Source organism: Pan paniscus, chromosome 4, assembly GCF_029289425.2.
Source record: "Pan paniscus chromosome 4, NHGRI_mPanPan1-v2.0_pri, whole genome shotgun sequence".
Classification (NCBI taxonomy): Eukaryota; Metazoa; Chordata; class Mammalia; order Primates; family Hominidae; genus Pan; species Pan paniscus.
Window position 1 is genome coordinate 73329361 of NC_073253.2, and position 25339 is coordinate 73354699.

Consider the following 25339-nt stretch of genomic DNA (forward strand, 5'->3'; position numbering starts at 1 on the left):
CAGCTGGAGTTAACATTTACTGAGAAGTTAAAGTGTGCCAGACACTGTTATAAGTGCTTTACATGAATTAATTCTTTAATCCTTTGAACAACCCTTTGAGGTAGGTATAAAAACGGTATATAAGGAGTAATGTATATTAATTAGTATATATTAGGAAATCATAAGGTTTCTAACTATGTTATTTCTTCAGGGAAGCTCAACAAAAAGAATTACTACCTACTATCATCTCATAACTCACAACAAAATTTAAACATTCATACACTTACATAAGGAAGAGCATAAACTAAAGAACTGCCCCTTAAATTGACAAACATTTTCATGTCTTTATTATTCTTACTTTATGGCAAAGCTGTGAATTGACAACGTGTAACATTAATTCTGAATTACTAAAAGTGAAGTTCTATTAGCAATGCTAATGAATGTAACTAGTAATTCATGGTAACATGCTCGAATTAACGAAATGTGAAATTTCCCCCACATGAGAGTCATTTGTGAAAAAATTCACATTAGTCCCTCCCTAATGCACAGATGATAGATTCCAAGACCTCGAGTGCATGCCACGGATACTATCAAACCCGATATACACTATGTTTTTTCCTATACGTACATACCTAAAACTTAATTTATAAATTAGGCATGGGAAGAGATTAATGACAATAAAAAACAGAACAATAGACTGTAATAAAAATTATTCACCTACTTTCAGATCACAGTTGACTGTAGGTAACTGAGAAAATGGAAAATGAAACAATAGAGAAGTGGGGGACTACTATAGATCTTAATAACATTAAGGGTAAAATTAACAGTATGGATCTTAAACTTACATGATTTAACAAAGTGGAAAGCTTTGACCCATCCTGAATATTCTTCTCCAAGATATTTAAGACTTTCACAGTTTTGTCAGTTGAAAGCTAAAATAGCAATATAAATTCTTTATCAATCGTTGGTAAAAGTTATATATTATTCAAGAAACAATCTGTACAATTATTCCCTTTGAGCTATGGAGGAAATAGCATTGTCACCCTCTTAAAGAGTAAGAAAACTTCCCCACTTAGAACTTCTACTCAACGACCCTAAATGACTAAAGTAAATGTCAAAGAAAACTTTAATATATTTCTGCATTTAAATAATCTAAATATTTGAGAAAATGAAAAAAAAAAAAACTCTGGAAAAAATTAAAGTCCATGCCTCTTTCAATGCAGTAATATGATTCTCTTTAGAATAATCTGCAGAATACTTGTTTTTTTCTTTTGTAAAAAAACAAAAAAACTCATTTAGACTCTCAGAAGTCAACAATGAGTTTTCTTTTTACTATTTACTTTACATAAATTTTATAATTGACCCTGAAAACCTTAAATTAATTTCAAATGTTTCTATGAAGTAAATTTATAAATTTTACTTTGGTGAGATACCTTATCCATTATACCCATTGCTTTTATTTTAGCAGATTCACTGCCAAGTTCATTAAGCTGATGTTTTCCTAAGAGCAGTTCCTGAGGAATTTCATCATCATCACCTGCAAAATCAAGCCAAACAAACACAAACAAAGTTTAGGTAAATAAAATAGTTCAAAATGTCAAGCTTAACTTTCTAATAAAATTTTTAGACATGCAAACTAAACAAATAACCTAAGACGCCTCTATATATAAACCTCAAGTAAACCCTGAATGAAAAAGGACAGAAATTGAAGTCAGATTTATGACTGAAATGGGAAGATGAGATAGATATCTTATCTTTACTACTTTAGATATACTCTTGACTCTTTCTCAACCACATTCTCTGCCTCAGGAGGCTGACCTGAATGGACTACATCAAGAGTCTCCCATGCCCTCTGGCTTTTGTTTGGGTTTGGCCAGTAGGGTGCCCCGTTAGAAGATCAAAGAGGAGTGTAAGGTCAAAGTATTTATATCTCTTACTCTTTGCTTACAAGGTCTCCTCAGGCTGGCTCAGTCCCCTGACCAAAAGGTATTGCTTCTTTCAAGGCAGCCTACTCTACTTTTTTTCCTGCAGAATGAGTTCTGGTGACTTTTCGGTATCCTCACTCTTTTGGTTTAAGGCTGTTAACCCTGGGTTCTGGTACTATTTTGCCTCCATTTTTTAACTGGTCTCTTTGTAAATAACTCCTCCTCATATTATCCTAATTTGAGAGTGCCCTTTGTACTTTTGGACCCTAAATGATACAGAAGACAATTTCTCAGCACAGAATTGTAAAGTTTTAAAAAAGATGAAACTGACATTCTAAATAATCAGCAAACACAATGATACTCAGGCAAGTAATTCTCACAAAACAAATACTTACTTTACCAGCTGAAGGTGGCATAAGATTGTTAAGAATAGCTCTATACATTGCAAGCAGTGTTTTTATAAACATATTTTAATATTTATAAATGTAATCTTTATGTCATTGTAAAAGTAATACATGAATATAACATTAATCCTACTGTATTCTAACTGGTTTACTATTTTGTTTTCCATATTAGAATCTGTATTCCCTAAAGCCAGGTGTTTGGGTTTTAGTTATTTTTACATCTCCAGCACTTAACATACTACTGGCATACAGTAAGTATTCAATAAATATTGGTCATTAGAATAAATGAACAGAAGAATAGATGCTTATTTCTGCATATATGCTCCTATCAGTACCTTCATTATACAGGGCCTTTTCAAGCCTCCTCACCTGCATAAAGACTTTTTAAATTACTCTCACTTACTCATGATTCTTTAGATACTATCCAGACTTGATTAATATATACTTGAGTTTTGTACTAAAGTTTTTAATTTCTTGGTAACAGACTAGATTTGACTTTACAACTAGATTTCAAGTTTCTCGATAGCACAGAGTATGCCTCTGTATCCTCTGGAGTAACTGAGTTAAGTCTTAAGTATTTGTGTATTTATCATAGTTAGGGATTCAGAAAAGAGCAGTTGCCAGTCAAATAACAGACTAGAAAGTTTATCATTGTCAGCAACAAGTGATCACAACAACAACCAGTATATGATTTCAAGGTAGGACACATCACTAGAGTAACTGAGTTACTCTAGAGGATACAGTTAAGACACTTAGAGTATGTGTAAATGTATTTTAAGTTGATTTTACCAAACGCAGTAAAATCCATATCTTCCAAATTATCCAAAATATTCTCTATTGAGGCTGTGAATCTCTTAAAAGTTGAAGAGTCCATCATTTCTGCAAGAGAGAAAAATATATTCATTATTCTCACATTACAAGTAGACATGTGAAGCTGAAGAATATGAATAAAGACAAATTAAATAAACTAACGTGTTACCTTCAGGTGTTAGTTTTGGTTCATATGCTTTCCTTTTCTTCTGTTTTTCTTTTTTCTTCATTTTCCTAGCAACTAAAACGAACAAAAAGAAGTACTGAAATGTAGGACTGACAACTTAAAATAATTCCATTTTTGTTTCTAGTTTTTTTCCTGAACGTTAAAGACTTAAACAATAATCACTGCACATAGAAACTAAGTATTTTTGTCTTAATTGAAAATTAGTTATTAACTCATAAAAAGATATAAAATATTCTTCAAAGTTAAAGCCCTAAATTTAAATTGGTTTATGTAAGAAATCCGTTGACACTGATGAATTACCCTCACTAAGGCTGGGAGGAGGAGAATAATCTTCCATGTCAGAATCTGACGGACTTCGGTTTCGATAACGACCACCACCTGAACTCCTTCTTCCTTCATGAGAGTGGCCACTTCTCCTATGATCCCCAGAGCTTCTTCTGTCACGCTCTTCATATTCCCAAGCTTTATCATCATCTTTTTTATGTCGTTTCCTAGAGGCTAGAAGCAAATCCCCATGACAAATAATTTACCTCATTTAAAAAGATGATTAAAACTTGTACTTTACAAATGAATCACATGGGGAAAAAAAATCTTCATTCCATAGGGTCTAGGAAATTCAGTGATTTTGTCTATCCAGAAGTTTAAGTTATGATATAGAAAAAGTATCACTAATTTTAGCACAATCTACCCAGATTTAAAGATCTTTACATGAACTCAGTATTTACTGCTAATAAATACAGATAGGAAGGTTCTTGAAATTAAACTACAGTGTTCACTTCAAGGACAGTTATTCAGTAAGTCAGTAAGGGTTATACCTAAACTTCAAGATTAATTGAGGCTGTAAAACAAACTATATTTAGGAATTAGATGAAAAACAGAACCACCTTAAAGCACTTAGATTACTGATGGGAAGCAGGGTTTGGAGGAAAAGTCAACTTTTGAGAAAGTGTTACAGAATATGGGTAACCATGTACACCATCAATTAATAGCTAAGTTAAACCCACAACTCAGCGATAAATTCCATAAGCCCTGGTGACCTAACATGACAAGCCTACTGAGACAGAAAAAACCTGTACAGTTGTAAATACTCACATAATGAATTCAGTTCTTCAACAAAAGTCTTGCTTAAACCCAAGAAAAGTTTCTAAGCTTATGCACGCTTCATAAGCATGATTATGTATGTTACCTTCAATCTTTTCCCCATCATTTTAGCATTCTGCTAAAATCACCCGTACTGACAGGAGCCTTTAGGCAGACCTGGCAAACAGATTTCATCTAACACATCAACTCTCATCAACTGGCAATAGCTGCCTAGAACATTATGTTGAAAATAACCCCAAGCCCTGAGAAAGCATCATAGTTCAGCAAGAAAGACTGATTAGAAATGTCTGCAGTAAGAGCTGGGGGCCACTATAAGTGACAAATATTTATCATGTCTGTTCTAGGATGCAGTAGGTACCACCAAGTTAAAACCAGGGCAGAGAAGTGATGTGTCCTACCTTGAAATCATATACTGGTGGTTGTTGTGATCACTTGTTGCTGACAATGATAAACTTTCTAGTCTGTTATTTGACTAGCAACTGCTCTTTTCTGAATCCCTAACTATGATAAATACACAAATACTTAAGACAAATGTTTTGCTTAAGTCCCCTACTTGGCTTAGATGTAAGGATGCCAACCTCTGGCCCAGGCACTCTATGCTTGTGCCAGTGTCTTCATGTGTGGGTAACAAATGTCTATACTCTGTCTAATCTTATTCTTAAATGCTACCCTAACTACTCCTGTTCAAGAATCTAGGTTGGTTTCTGGTTCTGGACTCTTCTAGCTAATCTATGGACAACATGGCAGGAAAAGGTCATTTTGTTTCCTCTTCTTTACAGTCACAGGCTTGGATAGCAAAAAGGTTCATGTAAAGCACAAATGTAAATGGATATAAATATCTGAGATTTTCTTCATAATTAGGTATGAATTTGGTTATGACGTATGTGAAGAGTGATAGGACTGTTCCTCTTTTATGATTACAGTATGCTCTAGTACATTCCTTTAGTGACAACTTGTTTCATACACTAATATAAGTAGGGTGTGTGTATGTGTGACAGAGAAACAGGTCATTTCTATATATAATTCCTTAGATTTTTTTTCACAAGTACTGAAATGCCTACATTACAAGGGATGACAACTAATAAGCAAACTTCTTCAGAAAGCACTATTTTCTTATGTGGGCAGAGAAGGGGTCTTGCTATGTTGCTCAGGCTGGTCTCAAACTCCTGGGCTCAAACAATCCTCCCACCTCGGCCTCCCAAAGTGTTGGTATTACAGGCATGAGCTACTGCGCCAGAAATTAGTATTTTACAACCTCGAATATGACCTGCTTTAGTCTTTGTACATTTTAATTAATTTCATAACAAATCTGTTTCAAGCATTCAATCCTATGAGTAGAAAATGCTTGAAGAATCTTATAGTGGTTTGTAATTACATAGAATATGCTGTATTGGTGGTAACTATCCACAGATCTTGTAAATCTTTATTTCACATTCATCAAATTTTAGACAATTTAGATAAAAATGGGGTGACAAATTAAAAAAAAAACAACTTCCATAACACATTGTGTTATAATGAGGTTATTAGGATACCAACTCATTGTGGTTAGCTTATTCTTTCTCCATTTCTCTCATTACCCTGGAATAAGCAGGGGAGGGGAAAGGACTCAAAAGAGAGGTATGTAAAACATGACTTGGGTGTTCTCTATCTTCTCTTTCCAAATTTCACCTATATATCTCTTGAGCTTCTTACATCGCCCCTCTCTCCATTTTCCCCAGGCACCCAGTGACCTTATATTTGTGCTATGGCCATCCAAATCTGTGTACCCCAACTTTCAAAATTATCCTTCAACATTTTCCCCTAACCTTCAACAAAACTATTTCCTTGGTTTTAGATTTTGAGAAACCAATTTGATTAAACTGCTAAGTTTCAAAAATTTTTTTTTCTCTCTCTCAGCAGCATAATACTTGCAACTTAACGTTCTCATAATAGTTTCACATTTTGTATTGTGCTATATTTTCAATACACTGTTTCTGTTGTGGTGTTACCATTTGGTTGTTTATGTGAACAATCATTTGGACTTCTTTCACCATTCAAATCGGTGGCTCCAGTGTCCACTTTTCTGTAGTTACTTGTATAGAAATAAGTGAAGAAAAACAGGAAGCTACTCTTGACATCTCTTTAAAAATCCAGAGAAACTTTCCTTTCTTCTAGCAGTGTGTGAAGCTTAGGTTCTTTAAAATAAATATTACCTTTCGATATAGTTGGGCATAGATATAACAGGATCCATGGCTTTATAACGAAGCTATGTGCCTCCATAAGATGAGACAATAGCTTTCATGATAGAAAGCAAGGGGAAAAGAATGGTGGCTGCATTGGTGACAAACATGAGGGATGTGTGGCTCTACTCTCCACTATTTTACACTTGGTGGAAATTTTTGATTATGTTATCCTTTCCACTTAACTGTGAGACAGCTTCAGAAATCTTTGCAATTTAGTAATGGAGGCAGTCACTTTCAGTCAACTGGATTTGAAATGTCATTTGAAATCAAACTGGAATTCAGGGACTCCTCCTTCTCGGCTGTTCTAGATATGGGTGATATGTTTATTAGAGGGAAAGAGGCAGAGTGGTAAGGCATGTATATTAAAGGGAATGAGTTCCTGGGCCCCATGTTTCTTTTATCTTCTCATCTTCCAGAGCTAACCACGTCCCCATATGACCAAAATATCTGATTGTAATAAAAAAAAATTAACTTTAGCCATTTTAATATACTGTGTGTCAATACATTTCATAATACAATTATAACAATTATACATGATTAAATGTTAAGTTTGCTGTATATTTTATTTCAATTTTAAAACTTTTTTCAGATTTGTTCAGTATTCATAGTCTACTGCTCATAGCTCAAGAGCTCACAATTAAAAAAAAATCAGTAAATTAACATTAAAAACTTTGGAGGAGGTGAAGGGCTTCCATCAGCAATATACATTTAAAAATGGCAGCATGCATCTGTCCTTCCTGCCCTTGCTTGTCACACCTCAATCTATGGACACTAGGTGGAAAAAGTAGAACACTGGTGGTCTTCCCACTTCTTTTGGTCATTATGACTAAGTCAGTTGGCACACAAGTGAAGATCTCCCATAGTCTGTTTCCACTGAATGCCGTTTAAGTCAAACAAGGTTGCTGACCCCTCTTGGCTAGGCTCAATTCTCTTGCTCCAGAAGAAGGAAGATAGGGATAAAAGAGAAGAACTTTTTCAGTGGACCAGTAGGAAGACAGGCGAGGTATAGCAAGTCTAGTGCAAAGACAGGTGATCACAGTGTTGTAGAGAGGTAGCTGTGTAGTGAAGAAGCCAGCTCTGGAAAACAGTGAAACAAGGGAGGAATTCCAGGACACAGCTGGGCAAAAAGGAGAAGCCAGGTCCAAACCACACAGATAATCTGCAATGTGGCTAATCCATTCATAATTTAGTGATAGTATGGTTTTAAATATTTCTTCATCTGGCTATCTCCTACGTGTCCTTCAAGACTCAACTCAAGTGTCACCTCTTCCAGTAAGCATTCCCTGAGCCCCCACTCTGATTCTGATGCCAATCCAATGTGTTCCCATAGCACCCTGGATTTACTGTTATCATTGTACTTTTATCAGCATACTGCAATTATTTATTTACATATTTCCCCCATTAGACTGAAGGCTCTTTGAAGACAGGGACCATATCTTATTTGCATTTTTACTCTCAGTGTCTAGCATATAATAGGAGCTCAATAAATGTTTGCTGAATGCATACAGACACATACCTACCTGTGTTTTAAAATTAATTGTAGCTTATTTAATATTTTTTTCTTGGTGCCAACTGATCTCATCTTTCACACATTTTTAAAGTATAGAGAAAAAAACTTACTATACTGTGTTATTAAGAATTAAGGTGACTGTGCTTTTGCTAAACCCCCAAATTATAAATGAGAAAAATACATCAACCTGCTTTTAAACTCTAAAATAATAACAAAGAGTTCTGTGATACTTACATTCAAAAGCTTCATCACTATCATTATCTTCATCTGAACTGATTTCAGCATATTTTGGCTTTTCATTAACTGTGCTACGCTTGCGTTTGTTCATTTTCACACGTTCACAAAGTGGCATGGTGGACTCAATTTCTGCCAGGAGTTCAGGGGGTAATTCTTTTAACACTGATTGATCTATACTACCTATTAATGAAAGGTAAATTTAAAAAAAAAAGTAAATCTGAAGATAAAAGGAAAATTTTAACTAAGTTAGCATAATAAAAATATTAGTATTTGTTTTCTAAATCAACTGTTTATTTTAATAAAACACAACTATAATACTCTTAACCCTAAAGTGACAATATAGTTAATATATACGTATGTGTACATATATACATATAATTATGTAATGACTTTAAAAACATGACACCACCATAAAAATGAAGGGTAATTATGTAATACATTTTTGATATAATGCCTTCAATTTGCACTGACTAAAAACTTTCTGAAACTAGAGATTCACTGACATTAGCAAGTGGATTTGTGGTAAGAGGTACACTTGACATTCTTGGTAGTACATAAATTTTGTTTTGTGTAGGTCTGAAGTAGTTTGAATCTAATGTTACCCCTCAATACAAGTGAGAAGTGTTGGAAGACACTTACCACTCCTCCTCCTTCTCTATGATCTTGGCAGTTGTGTATGGTGGCTGAGACAAGAGCTTTACATATGCTTTTACCTACTACTGTCTATTTGAGGGCATGGTAATGCCTTTAGCATTACGGAGAACTTCTTCAAACAGACAAATCAATATATACAATTTAACTGAAGACGAGAGAAACATGTAACACAGGATAAATAGATGACAAATCTTTTAAAATATAAATGTTTGTAACTGAAAAGTATATTTCAAGTTAGAAATTCAAGTTCATATCTTCCCACAAAAGAGTCAAGGCAATAAAAAAGAAGACAAGACAATAAGAGCCATTATACTACTTAATCCTACACACATACACACAAACACATACACAAATAGTTCTTATGAAGAAATAAACTGGGACTATCTTCCTGATAGTTTAAAAAATAAAGTAGAAGTAGCAAAAGCTACTTATTCAGGATAATTTGTCTTTAATGATTACTAAAGATGGCAATTTTAGCTTCCTTTACTTACTTTGAGTGGAAGTATAAAAAGAAAAATCTTACCTGATAAATTTTATGAATTGGAAGCAAAGAGTACCTTTGTGGTTTATAGCAGGAAATATTAGTAACTTACAATCAACATTAACACTATCCTTTATAACATGCAAATGATAATAGTGTTTACGTAAAGAATAAAAATCATGACAGAAAAGTAAATAGCTATCAAGAATATTAAGACGATACAATCAAATAACTCAAGATGGAGATATAAAATATTAATCTTAATGAAAGAATAACCCTTTTTTTATTCTTCTGAAACTTTTATTCAGTATCACAAAGGAGTTATTTCAGTAACTTTTAGGCTTCTGTTCTTCTAAGGACATGCATAGGAACAATTTTACCCAACAAACATGAAATACTCATGACTGGTAATATCCCAAAGACTTCATTGCTAAGAATTCTAACTAACGTTGAGTTTAACTTCTGTGTCATTTTGAAATCAGGTAATATTTCTCTGTATTGGCTTTCTTAATTTAACTAGTTAAGTTTTATCAGTGAGGGCCTTCTTTTTTAGAATACTGGTAGAAGTAAAAGAAGTCAACTTTAGCTTTGCATTGCGTATCTTCAGCCCCAAACTGAACACGTTCTGCACCTCACTATAAAGTCTTTGAATATCTCTACTTTAATATGTGTCTTTTTGATGGAAAATCATGTTTTAGAGTATACATCTTCCCTTTTCCACATGACCTACATAATATTGAGTACATATATATGGATAGTCAATAGATGCTTCTTGATTGCCTAACTCTGTGGTTCACAGTTTCTCATGTTCACTTACAGATGTACTTCCTGGATAGTTTCTGAGTTGCTGTATTTGATAGACAAATGAGTACATTTCCAAAATTTCTAAGAATAGAAAATTTTTTTTTGCAGTATATTGGAAACATTATAATCTTCATGGGTTTATAAATACAGATAACCCAAAGTATTTGGCCTTTCATCCATCACGGGATTTTTTTTTTTTAAAGCAAATGTACCTAAGTGTTTTGCTTAGATTAAGTTCACATCACAGACACACTGACTCAACACTAATATCCCAGAATTAATATTTTCCTTGTTAATTAACACAATAATCAAAGGTTAAAATATGTACTAGTTCTTGTGCTCTCTCTGCAATGGATTATGTTCCCAGAGCAAGGACTCTGCTTCTTCTTTTTAAAAAAATTACTCACAATAGCCAAACACAGATAACCTATGCCTTATATCCAATAAAGCAGGTATCAACATTTATCAACAGTAGTTTACCCTTTCTTATTCCCTACATTAACAAGAATACTATCAATTAAGACCTCTCTAGTATTCTCTGGATCATTTTAACTTCTGTAAAACTTTGAAAGTCTAAACAATATAATTCAAAGGCCAAATGTTTTATTTCTGAAGGTGCTCCAACTTTAAAGAAAAAAAATCCAGGAATCAATGTCTCTACATGTATCATCCTCCAAAAGTGAACGCTGTTTCATTTTGAACAGAATTGTCTATTCCACAGGTTTCACACATTTTCTGAATTAACCACATCCTTTCTTCCATTTCATGAAGCTCTTTATAAATGGACTCTGCCAGGTTCCTTGATTACAAAGATAAGAAATAAAGGGGCCGGGCGTAGTGGCTCACACCTGTAATCCCAGCACTTTGGGAGGCCGAGGTGGGTGGATCACGAGGTCAGGAGATCGAGACCATCCTGGCTAACACAGTGAAACCCCGTCTCTACTAAAAATACAAAAATTAGCCAGGCGTGGTGGCGGGCGCCTGTAGTCCCAGCTACTCGGGAGGCTGAGGCAGGAGAATGGCATGAGCCCGGAAGGCGGAGTCTGCAGTGAGCCAAGATCATGCCACTGCACTCCAGCCTGGGCAACACAGCGAGACTCCATCTCAAAAAATAAATAAATAAATAAATAAAATGCATGACTTTCCCATATTCAGGCCTGAGATCTTCAATATGACATCAAGGATCTGGATAACTCAGCCATTTGGAGGCTGAGATGGGAGGATCATTTCAGCTCAGGAGTTCCAGGTTGCAGTGAGCTATATTAGCACCACCGTACTTCAGCCTGGGTAAGAGAATGAGACCCCGTCTTTAAAAAAACAAAAGGATCCTGATCTGGATAACTAACTCAGTTTAACAGAAATGAATAAACAGCAAGTACTTAAAATTATCTGTATGACATAATTGGTTATGTTATTTCCCCTGAATTTGTTAATAATCCATTAAATGCAAACATAAAGTCTTGCTATCTCTTAGTATATGATGATGTATTTTAGGGATTGATGATTTTAGGGATTATTGTTGCTTGCCAAGTTATTTGTTCCTAAAACTTCAGATTACTAGTGCTTTATGATTATCTCTCACCTAATTTCTTTTGTCCTAACTACTTTATTCTTTAAATCAGCATGTCTGAATTCCCATAAAACTTTATGTTACTGGCTTGATGAATAATGTCATTTAGTCACAATTTTGTGAGATATCAAATTTTCAGCTTCTGTACATATATTCCATTAGATACAGTGCACTCTATACTCTGGCTTTAATATGGCTAAAGAATACATTTACTCCTAGATATGCTACATTTAAGCAATCTTTGATTTCCATTATAAATCACTCAAATCAGCACTTGCCAGATTATTAAAACCAGAAATCATCAAAAAACTTAAAAGAATCATTGATTTGATAACTAACAATGTGTTCTGTTTTCTTTTTAAAACAGGAAAACAACTCTGAGATAGAAATAAATCACGTAAACTAACAAAATCTTTGGGACTGAAGTGAAGCTTTGGTCAATGGAAACAAGTCACGTTCAGAAACAAAACTAAGAGCCTCACATAAACTTCCAAATTTTATAAATCCTAAAAAAAAAAAAAAAACTTGGGCAGGCATAATGGAACAGTTCAGTGACAATTCTTCCACTAACCTACCCATATAACACAGAAGCACCAAATGGATCTTCAACTTCAATTAGAGGTAAGTGGGGGCAAAAAAAAAATTTCAATACTGCATGTAAATGACAATTTACTACTCATTATGTAAGTAACAACTTACTACTCATTACAGAAAAGTAGGGGGCAGGGATCAAATGATTCTTTCCTTGATATGTATACACGGTGACAAAAATAAATTGTGGCAGTAATATCTTTAAATCTACACTGAATATAAAGTACAGATACATAAAAAGATTTATTTTAAAAAATTACTTTCTTCATTAGATAAATTCAATTCAATTAGAAATTGAATGACTGTACTTTCCTTTATATAAAAAAATCGGACAAACTTTAGCTTTTACTATAACAACATTCATTTTTGTCTTTATAACTGTATAAAGTAGGAGGGAAATTGGTTTCTTTATTTTAAAAGCGAATGAACCAAGCTTTGAAAGGTTAAGACTTATTCAGGGTTTTGATACTAGTTCTCTTTGTACTATAATTTGTAATAAGTTTAAAAGAGAATTTTAAAAAATTGATACATTAGAAGCCAGAAAACGCTAATATTTTTATAGGCAAGACAGAGAGATCCATATTAAAAAACCCATTTTATTGGTGGTGTAATACTAGTAGGTATTCATACTCTTAATTTCACATCAGGCCCTTGTAAAGAAGGGTTTCATTAATTTTTTTTTTTTAGAATATAAAAGGGAATTTAGCATGTCAAAGATTATTTCTTCATAAATAGGCACAGGGTCTTACAGAATTAATATTTGCTAGCTCCTTAGCTGTTAAATCATATACCTATTTCTACAGACACAAGAACCCTATAGAAACTATGTTTTTGGGCTGGCTTAAGAGACGGAATGGAAAGGAGAGAGAATACCTCCAGCAAACTTTAGTTTTTATAAAAAGATTTCTACTTAATGCATTTCTTTTAAGCAATATTTGTATGAACAATCTATTAAGCATACTTTGGAAAATTTCTACAAATGGAAATCATGAGTACAAATTTTCAAAATACTGCTCTAAAGTCACAAGAGCTAGATACAGATTATGCCAACTTCTGTAATAAACTTTCTCCAAACATTTCCTAAAGATATCACTGATATCAATATCTTTACAGAAACTGAAAATTTGAGTTTTTAAGAAAGGTATTTTATAAAACTGTACAAATGAAACAAAATAAATTTCCACTGCATCATTAAATATTATTCAATATTACAATCTACTTTAAAGAAAACACACCGAAAATTCCTCAATTTAGGAATAAACTGTGCTATAAATTCACTGTCAGAAACAATACTTTCAAACTTGCAGAAGCTGAGGATCCTAAACACCATCTAACTAGACTGGTTCAGTGCTAAGTAAAAGGCAACCAGCTGATGATAGTTATCAGCATTTAGTAGTGTAACTGTAACAGTAGATAACTGAAGTGTGATCACTGTCGCTAGTAAGGCCTGCAATCATTAGCTCATCAAGTGAGCAATATAGGCTAATCGCTATTGACTATTAAAGCTGCTAGATACATTCCCAGTGAAGACTACTTTCAGAAACTGCTTTACTCTTCAGTTTAAAGGATGATGTCAAATAACAAATAATACGGATATTTCTTGAAAGCACTGAGTCCACACAATGGAGAATGATATACTAGTTGGAAAGAAGTAGGGGGAGAGAGAAGAAAAAATGGTTTCCTTAGACATAAAGCAAAGATATTTTGAGACACTCTGGAGTTAAAAAAAACAAAACAAAACAAAATCAAATATGTTTGTAATTACTGATAATAAGCTGTTAATAACACTGAAGGCACGTGTTAGTTGATGATTATGCCTATTTTTTTTTTTTTTGAGACAGAGTCTCGCTCTGTCACCCAGGCTGTAGTGCAGTGGCACAATCTCAGCTCACTGTAATCTCCTCCTCCTGGGTTCAAGCGATTCTCCTGCTTCAGCCTCCTGAGTAGCTGGGGCTACCAAGTGCCTGCCACAGTGCCTAACTAATTTTTGTATTTTTAGTAGAGGTGGGGTTTCACCATGTTGGCCAGGCTGGTCTCTAACTCTTGACCTCAAATGATCCACCCACCTTGGCCTCCCAAATGCTGGGAGATTATGCCAATCTTAAAGGATCTCATAACTTTATTATTTTAATTTAGAGACACTATACATTAGGGTAATAGTCTAATAAAATTTTTAACAACATATTTTTTGGCATGTAACATACTGATTGAAGTATATTTTAGTAGAAGATATTTGAAGAACTTAAAAAGAATTCTACAAACAGTTACATTGCCTGACTGCCCCCTCCACCCCTCCCAGGCAAGGAATAAACATGGTGATGGAAAGATAGGGAAGTTAACAATGCAGGATAAGAATGGGAATAATATTAATCCCAGTATAGATCAAAATAAGTGTGACAGAAAAATTAAACATATTACTATAAGCAGGTTTTCTTTGGATCTTAACAAAAAAACTTGGTAGTTGACAGGGTGAAGAGTTATTAACAATGTTTAGGAAGCAGGATTTGAAAAATAAGTAGCTCTTGAGCTAGGGTGTATTGATGGGAACATAAAAGACGATTATCTAATTTTAATCTGTACACAAAAGCTTTTCCTGAAAATGGTGGCAACATCATCTCCATTCAATAGGCATTAAATATGATTTATTATGTATGAAGTATTTTGTTAGGTACTAGGGATATAGATATAGTGCCACAGAAATCAAATCAAATGTAACAATGCCACTTTACATTTATCATGCTCATACAAAAGACAAAAATAAGTAATCTAAATTAGGAGTAATAAATCTATACCTCTATCACACAATCAAAATTTATCAGCTTAAAATATATCCTAAAGAATGAATATTTTCTATATGAACATCAGGTAAAATATTTAAAAGATGGAAATTTATGGCTCTTCAATTTTGGCCCTAGGAACCAACCATACAAGTATCCCAGCAGTATTCAGACTAACTCCTTTACTCAGAAAATCATCAACACATCAAAATGTGATTTTCTGTGAATCTCCAAAGAAAATCCCGGTATATACTGCAAAGGGTCAGTAATCTACAACTGTGCTTCATATACATGCAATTTTAAAAAATCCACAATTACCCAACTCTGCTATTTAAACTGAGTAGCAAAAATCTAAAACAAAACCAAAATTGGATCATTACTAAAAAAAAAAGATATGGATCCTAAGACATAAATAAATTAATCCAAAAGATAGCTACACGGCATCCTGAAATGCATCTAAGCACTGACATAGTATTTTTTGATGAAAAGGACTGTTATTGTAATTGCAGTTACATTAATATATGTGTATATATACACAAACATGCACATGTACACATACACACACATCACTCTAATAGGCAGACACCCAGATAGCTTACTTACATACTAACATGACCATATCAGGTATATACATCTGCATTAAAAGTATACTATCAGAAACACATTTTGGTGCTAAAAACATATTCATAGGCAATATTATTGCATGTGAAAAACCCAGGTGAAATAATATACCAATTACTAACTAAAAGCTATATTCACTTCTGGATGTTCTTTAAGGAGTTTTAAAAGACTCTTTGTTAGAACAGAGTTTAGAAAGCAAGGCTAGGGTAAGCTGAGAGGGGAGGAAGAGAAAGATGGTCCAGATCAAAGGAACAAGAGGGTACCACTTTCCATCTTTCACCTGACTCTTCTAAAATTGTATAGCCATACTCTTTAGTTTATAAATATAAGCTACTCCCAAACTTTCACTAAAAAATTTTAAAGAAAATTTTTACCTAAAAGAAAACAATTGTGGTGTTAACCCCCACATTCTACAACCTCTTTTATATTAACAAGTAACTCTGAAAAGATGCATTCAAGTTAAATAAAAAAGCCTACTTATTAATTAAGGCTGATGTCTTAACTGACTTTTGGTAAGTCTAATTGCCATAATTTAAAATTTAAAAGCTTCACTCAAAGAACACAAATATTAGCGACTCAGAAGGCAATCTTTTTTCATTATTGTAAGACAAAAGGAAATAAATTAATAGTGAAAAAATGAATGTTGACGAAGACCAAGCAAGAATAACAACATATTAGCCACAAGTCATTCTTTGAATAAAGAGTTCTTTATAATATGTTTTCAAAGAGCTTTCTTGGTAGACAAGCTACAACAGCATGTTATGAAAAACAATAACCACACACTTTTTGTATCTCCTAATACACTGCAGTGCTATACAACTTTGTGATGATGCAAATGTTCTGTTTTGTCCAATATGGTAGCCAACAGCCACATGTGACTACTAATGAAATGAACTTCCAATTTTAGTTAACTTAAATTTAAATAGCCAAAAAAGGCAATGGCTACCCTCTTGGCCAACGCAATTCCAGATTTCATATACTTGGTTATATATAAGTATAAATCTAAATTCTTAATAATTCTCTTTCACAGAAGGAAAACTTAAATAAACTCTCAGTTCTATTGCCTTCACTACACCTCAGTATATTTAGACTGTATGGACACGGTGGCTCACGCCTGTAATCCCAGCACTTTGGGAGGCTGAGAGGAGAGGATCACTTGAGGCCAGGAGTTCGAAACCAGCCTGGTCAACAAAGCAAGACCCCATCTCTATTTAAAAATAAAAAAAGTTATTTTAAATACTTGTGTACAAAGGGATACAGAAGTATATCTTCTGCACAAATGGCCATTATCTTTTGGCACTTAAGACATTCTTCTCCCTTTGGAAATAATTTTACTCGAGTAACCAGAGAATTTAATTCAGAAACCATGCAAAAATAACACCAGTCCCCTGCCTCCCACAAACTTACAATTTAACCAAATTTTAAAAGTAAGTACCATTCCCTATTACCTTTGCATAAACAAGGACAAAAAGATATGTTTTAAAAATATAAAACATATTTAACTAACCATCTCCCCAACAAAATGAAAAATAACCTTTTATATAACTTTCTAAACTATACAAATTATTCATCAATAATTGGCTCAGACACAGGTCTGTAAGAATGTAGTATTGTAAGACATTTTTAAATAGAGAATTTTTAAAGACAGCTATTTTAATACAACATTCACTTAAGCATATTTCAGAAATATAAGAAATAACTAAACAGCAAAATAACTTATCTCTGTGTAACCAAATAGCAGTAACATTCATAACTACCTTGAGTAGTGGGTGGGAAGAAAAAAACTGTGGGGAAAAAAAAATTCACTGGAAACTTTTTATCTATACTCCTGAAAAAAATTTCCTGTTGTTTGACATAAATGTTATATTTTCATGTAGTAGCTTTCTAATTTTTGTAAATTTCCTTTTTAATACTTAGTAATCTTAACACTTAAAATCGATTATATTATAAATGACATCAGTAGAAGTATCCTTACCTTTATTTGACTTTGATGGTTTATTCTTGATAGGTTTAAGGGAACTTCTTGATTTGTCCTCTCTATCTTTAATAAGTTTCTGAACATCATCCAAAGACAGTTTTTGTAGCACAACTACAGGCTTAGCTCCTTTATTTAGATCTTCAACTAATCCTATTTTTTCTACTTTGTCTTTCGGCTCTCCTTTCATTTCCATTTTCTTTGTCTCCTGAGTAACATTGCCATCTTTATCCCTCTTGATTTTCGGAATGACAAAATTTTTCAACGCACCAGACCTGCCCCCCAACAAATAACTTGGAAATTCTGCCTTATTGTCAGGGTGTGCTTTATTAGTGTCTACTTTACTCTTGTTACCCTCTGTCCTTTTGTCATCTTTACTAGTTGGTGATTTAAAACCAAGTTTATCAGATCTTGATTTATTAGAATCTCCTTGTTTAACACGAGGACTGTCAGGTCTTGATTTTTGTTCCCCAGAAGATGGTCTTTCCCTTGAGTCCCCTGATTCATGCCTGTGTTTTCGTTCTAGTTTATCAGTTTTTGAACTATCAGATTTAATGCCGTGTTCATTTCTACTAGAGGATCTCAATGTTTCTGGTCTTCGAACCCTAGACTGATCCCCTCGATGTCGCTCTGATTCACCCCTGTCATCTGATTTTTGTTTATTATCATGGTCACGTCTTAGTGACTCAGAAACAGATCGCCCATCAGGTCTCTGCTTTAAGGCTTCAGCTCGTTCTGATTTTAACCGAGGTGAGTCAGATTTAGTATCTTGTTTATGTTTAGACACTTCAGGTTTTTTCTCTGTAGATGGCTTTCCAGAATCCCTCCTATTGTCATGCCTGTGTTTTGGTGTTTCAGGTCGCCCTTCATTTTTTTGCTTTGGAGTTTCAGGGCGGCTCTCACCTTTTTGCTTTGGAGTTTCAGGCCTTCCATCACCCTTCTGTTTTGGGGTTTCAGGATGCCCATCACTCTTTTGTTTTGGAGTCTCAGGCCGGCTTTCACCCTTTTGCTTTGGGGTTTCAGGCCTTGATTTTGTTGTTTCTGATCTGCCATTATTTTGTTTGTTGTCATTTGGTTTTGTGTCAGACAGTCTATTTTCATTTTGTTTAGGCTCAACTATGGTGCTCTCGTTTTGTTTGCATTCAGTTGTTCTGCTTTCATTCTGTTTAATTTCTTCTGTTTGGGTCTCAACTTTAGTTTCTAACTTATTTTCACTTGATTTTGTCTCCACCAATCGGTTTTCATTTGGTTTAGATTCTGCTAATCTACTTTCACTTTGTTTCATTTCACTCTTTGAAAGCTCAGGATCAGACTTTTTTTTAGGTGTCTCAGGATGGTTTTCTGGTGTAGATTTAAGACTTCCAACAATATCTTCCTGAAGAACAGAAACAGGTGCATCATTACATTGTTTGATTTCTTCAGGCTTTTTTATGGAGTCTGAATCCTGAGTTATAGAAGCCTGAGAGTCCACTCTTCCTGCCTGATGAAGATCAATGCTAACCATTAATGCTGGCCTTGACCCATTTCCCGTAGAACCCGTCTCCTGAGAAGCTGGTCTATTACCTCCTGTAGCACCCCCAGCCTCCTGTGGGTAAGAATCTTGTTTTCTTTTTTTCAAAGGCTTATCTGAAATTTAAAGATAAATATCAATATCAGTAATAGACATGTATTCTTATCTTATTAAAAACCCTATGGACGTTGTTTATCTTTTTAAGGTTATGTTTTTAAAATGGAGTAAAATGCAAATGCAAATATGTACACATAAAATAGTAAGCATGAATGACACAATACTTTGAAAACCAAGGTTTGAAGAAATATGCTTGAGAGATCTCAATAAATATAGTAAAAAGAATTTAACTGCATACTCTTTAAGGATATAAATAAGTGTAAGAATATAAAATGAATAGAACTTATAATGTACCAAATACAAACATATATTTATGTTCATAGATGTCACGGATAAATCAGATTCTCTTCCTAATAATAAAGCAACCAGTTATAAATCATAAAGTCTCACTCAGGTTAATTTTAACTGTTAGCCAAAAACCATAAAGAGCTCCAAATCTGCCAATATACCAAACAGGAAATATAAGTTTTTACTGTATCTAAGATAAGTATGGAAAAAAAAGAAAGAAAATATATACCATGCCATTGGGAAAAAATGAATTTAAAAAAAGAATTTAATAATTTGTCATTTAACTTTAATCAATAATTCAAATTCTTTAAAGTGTTAAAAGTGTGAAAGGAGTTTAAAAGTTAACCACAATGTTAGATAGAAGTAAATTTAAAATAAGGAAGCAACAGATTTCATAGGTATAGAAAATTTAAAATCAGGGAGCAATAGGTATAAATTAGAATCCTGTCTTAAGCAACTTCCACTGAAGAAAACAGTTCCTACTCTTCGATATAAAGTTATAATGTTCTGGGATCCATTCTGGTCTCAGAAAGAAATAATTTACAGTATTATGAAATGTAAAGACAAACACACACACAAACACAAATTCACCATTACAATAAAATGTGAAGGTATTTTTAACATCTATATATTTCTGTGTATGATTCCATTTCTGACTTAAGAGGGAGCTAGTCATTTTCTATAAATTAAATCTCCAGTTAGGTCTTGGGAATGGTTACATTATAGCACCTTGAGGTTTGGCTTCCTTTTGTTTATTTGCTGAATTGCTTGAGTATGTTTTAAAAGTCACTCTTATTTCTTTTAACAAGACAATCTCTAGATTCTCTTGCAATATTCACTAATGTGATATATCATATAAGGAAGATGGTATTACAAGGTTAAAAGTCAAACTGACAACTGAAAAATGGCTCCTTATTGTTAGAGAACCAAGTTGTGATTTTTTTTTCCTAATGGTAATGCTTCTTCTATATAGCAAAGTTCCACTGTTTTCTTTTTAAAGTGGGAAGTAGCAGTTCTTGCCAGTTTAAAATCTAATCAAATATAACTGCAATTTACTTAAGATATTTGTTAGTTATATTTTGTAAAACTAAGTCCTTCTGCTCCTTCAGTTGTCCAGTCAAATCTATCACCACACATGCTCCATTTGCAAAACACTACCATTTTAATTCTAAAGTATAATATATTATCATTAGATTGTTTCCACCAGTTAAAACTAACATGGTAAGAATTTATAGGAAGTTTTCTACATCAATACCTTAAAAAGGAAATCAGAATACTAAATTTATGTTTATAGAATCCTCTTTTAGAATGTTCTGCCATTCAAAAATCATCTTTATGTTCTGCCACAGGGCAAACCAATTGATATCTCATGAATAAGATGCTTTATCAATTTATGCTTATCCCTTAAACTTTTATAAGAATCTAGAAATTCAAAAAGTATAACCTAAGATTTCTATATTTTTGAGGAAATATGCTTTGTAAAAATAATTAAAATGGTAGACTAATCATACTTAAGATACACAACGACATAGGTCTCAGGCATCTGAAGATTTAAGATATCTATGGCTCACTCTTTTATGCACAGTCTTCAGAAAAACATTAACATAGCTTAGAGGGCTGATTTTTAAAGGATTACAAAATACTCAAGAGTTTATATATTATTAACCTCAATCCAATTTACGTAAAGACATTAAAATGAAAATTTAGCAAATACAGTAAGTTAATTTCAAAGAAATGATATATTTTATTTAAACTATGAATCCTATGATTATTTATAATAAAAAATGTATGAAAGTATTTGCACACAAGTAATTAAGATTGGGAAACATCTTACCATTGTTTTTCAGTATATACAAAATGCTGTTAAATACAAAATTTTAATCATTCAACTACTGAAAAGTACTTTACTCCTGTAAAACCTGGAAAATTTTCATTACTGTGGCAAGGATTCTTAGGTATGTTAAGAGCATGTATGTTCTGATTCACTTGGTCTGATTCAATTCCACCATGAACTTACTCCTTATAAAGCAGCTCTGAATCTGTACAGGTCACTTTTGTCCACCCACTTTTGTTATGAGTCTTCATTACATCATAACCACCTAATAATCATGGAAAGCCATCTCTATTAAGAATCACTTTGGTATTTAGGACAGTGATTACCTGTAAGCCCTCTTCAGCACTGGGAACCATAAGATTAGCTATCAGAATACATATATTCCTAAAGAAAATGCATACAAAAGGATTATCGTAATCTCAAAACCAACACTTGTCATCCAGATGCTGATATTCTCAAAATAAGATGCAGCCCTTACAGAAATTCTAAACTCAATTACGCTTACAAGAAAAACAAACTATACCACTTACTTAAATGTACAAGTGATAAATGAAAACACTTAAAGCAGAAAGCACAATAATTGTGTATACATGGTAGCCAATTATGTAAAATGAAAACACACCACCCCTCAACCACAATACAGGCTGAGTGGCTATATTCCTTGTACCAAAATCCCGGTCTCTTATTCCAAATGACAGTAGGTAATCATTGACTTTTAACAAGGGCTATAGTGCAAGAATATTGTAACATTATAAAAACATTAGTGAAGCTGAGCCATTCCTTATACTTGCTAACATGGAAAGTGGACCTTGGGAAAAGATGAAATAGGCAAAGATGAACAAAGGAACCCTCTCTTTGACAAAAGAAAGCAGAAATTTTCAGCACATGAAAAAGGTATTAATATCTAATGACAGGTCATCCCAGAAGCAAAGAAAGATGAATAGCCTTTTAAAATTAATTTATGTAATTAGAGACACTAAAAGTATGAGCAAAAAGATTGAGAAAAGGGTCCTTTTGGAATATTATAAAATATTAGGTTACAAAGTTGCCTTATCAACGTATATACAGAACTGCTCAAAGAAGAGAGAACAGGACAAAGGGACATAAATACCTAGCGGCTAGAAAAATGTCTTTCTTCTGCGGAACAAGGGTACAATAGGGTCTACCACAGCCTAGGTAAAACATTTCTTAAGATTATTCTATCCCTTTACTTGAATTCCACAAATATTCTACATTTGTTGAACTTTCTAATCTTACTTATAAGGTACAGTGTTTTTGATTTCTGGTTATTGAGTGGAATATTTCTCTCACAGTAAACGAATATATTGGCAAACAAACTCATATCCTAAAGTACAACTAGTAGGCCAGACAAATAGTCCTGCCTGCTCCATATCACCAGTAGTAATACAACAGTTGTAAAAAAGTCCTCAGTGCCAAATGTTTGAATATATTAAATGTCCACTTTAACATTTAGTCTTTAATAAGTAAAAATAATGGTAACTAGGGACAAATTAATTTCAAGGAAGTATTTCATCTCTTAAGGGCTCTAAAACCACCACTTCAGAAGAATTTTGCTTTTATTTATGACCTCACCTACACCCTTGGACCAATATACACACCTTTAATCATCTCAAAATCTCAAGGTAACTTCTTATATAACAAATACCATCCCATCACACAATGCAGAAACTGAATGCAATATGCCAAGTTCAAATCAAAAGGGTTAGGTGGCATCTAAGTTCCAAAAGTTTTCAAATGCGGTCATGTATTTCATGTATTGCTTAACAACAGGATACATTCTGCGAAATGCATTGTTAGGAGGTTTCTCTATTATGTGAACATCATATAGTATATTCACATAAACCTAGATGATATAGCCTACTATGTACCTAGGCTATATGGTATAGCTTATTGCTCCCAGGCTATAAACCTGTACAGCATGTTACTATACTGAATACTGTAGGCAACTGTAACACAATGGTAAGCATCTGTGTATCTAAAACATATCTAAACATAAAAAAGGTAGAGTAAATATACAATATTATATTTTTATGGGACCACCATTGTATATAAAGTCTGGTGTGAAATGAAATATCATTACGTGATACGTGACTATAAATCCACGAAATAAGAGGAAAGTGGCTTTCAGGAAACAAGTTAGAAATGACAACAATAATATGAAATCAGCAAAACCTACTTTAATCCTCAGGTTGTCACCGCATACCTGTATTTTCACCAAAATTGAATGTCAACTCTGCTCATTCAACTTTTCAGTTATCTGTTAACTATGCCATCACAGATTACAGAAAAAACTATTTAGATAATTGAAAATAAAATATACAAGTTTCTACAAGAACAGTATGTTGTATCTGTTGACTTTGTTCTATTTTTCCAAAGGAAAGTTCGCAGTATAAAATAAGTTTGCTAATATGCAATTAGAACTATATATGACCCTTATTTTAATTCCATTTTTATAAGTAGAAACTTTGGATTCAACAAACATGATACATAAAAAAAGGTCACCATTCCTCCTCTGTTTTTGTTACTATCAACAACTATTAAAATTCACTTAAAAAGTACATTCTTTTTCAAGAACACATTTTTCCATAATACAGATTTAACGTCATGCAAAAAATTCAGTTATCAGGGCAACTAATATTTCTTGGTCAGGGAATTGTGATATTGTATGTTTCCTGCAAAACTGGCTATCCTAAGATTCAGGAATTTTGAACAGGTTAATAAGAAAAGCTGAGTAATATTACTTTTTTCATTTGATATGCGTATACTTTTATAACAGGTTAGAGGAAGAGATATAATTTGGCACCTATGTATTTATTTCCTGAACCTCATACTGCAAACTAAAGAGAAGAGGTACAAGCAACATTTCACCCTTAATATCAAAACTTTACCAGTTTAAAAAAAAATTCCAGAAGTCCTACCCAGAGCAATCAGGCAAGACAAAGGAATATTAGGCATCCAAATAGGAAAAGAGGAAGTCAAATTATCTCTGTTCACTGATGACATGATTCAATACTTAGAAAACCCCAAAAATTCCTCCAAAAGATTCATAGACCTGATAACTTCAATAAAGCTTTAGGATACAAAATAACTGTACCAAAATCAGTAGCATGTCTATACACCAATAACGTTCGAGCTGAGAACCAAATCAAGAACTCAATCTCATTTACAATAGCCACACACACAAAATAAAATACCTAGGAATACATTTAAACAAGGAGTTGCAAGAGCTTTACAAGGACAACTACAAAACACTGATAAAATAAATCATAGATAACACAAACAAATCAAAAACATTCCATGCTCATGGATAGGAAGAATCAATATTGTTAAAACTGACTATACTGCCCAAAGTAATCTACAGATTCAACACTATTCCTATCAAACTACCAACGTAATTTTTCAAAGAACTGGAAAAACTATCCTAAAATTTATATAAAACCAACAAAGAACCTGAATAGCCAAAGCAATCCTCAGCAAAAAGAATAAAGCTGGTGGCATCATATTAGGAAACTTCAAACTACACTGCAAGACTAGAGTAAGCAAAACAGCATGGTACTGGTATAAAAATAGGCACACAGATCAATGGAACAGAATAGAGAACCCAGAAATAAAGCCACATACCTAAAAACAACTGATCTCCAACAAAGTTGACAAAAATAAACAATGGAAAAAGTACACGCTATTCAATAAATGGTGCTGGGAAAACTGGCTAGCCATATGC

At 33.4% G+C, this 25339-nt stretch overlaps 1 protein-coding gene across 3 annotated transcripts in view; it reads right to left on the reverse strand.

The window, feature by feature from the left end:
* The window catches only part of NIPBL (NIPBL cohesin loading factor), a 187341-nt gene that overhangs the window by 59159 nt on the left and 102843 nt on the right, over positions 1–25339 (reverse strand). For 2 of the 3 annotated variants that reach the window (XM_003806649.5, XM_008956019.4), the window contains exons 10-16: positions 17849–19474; positions 8373–8555; positions 3606–3803; positions 3288–3359; positions 3098–3187; positions 1413–1516; positions 825–911 (exon numbers count right to left, since the gene is read on the reverse strand). In XM_003806649.5, the coding sequence (XP_003806697.1) occupies positions 825–911; positions 1413–1516; positions 3098–3187; positions 3288–3359; positions 3606–3803; positions 8373–8555; positions 17849–19474 (2360 nt within the window). The remainder of the gene's footprint in view (positions 1–824; positions 912–1412; positions 1517–3097; positions 3188–3287; positions 3360–3605; positions 3804–8372; positions 8556–17848; positions 19475–25339) is intronic. The other variant, XM_063604507.1, reaches the window with a different exon arrangement.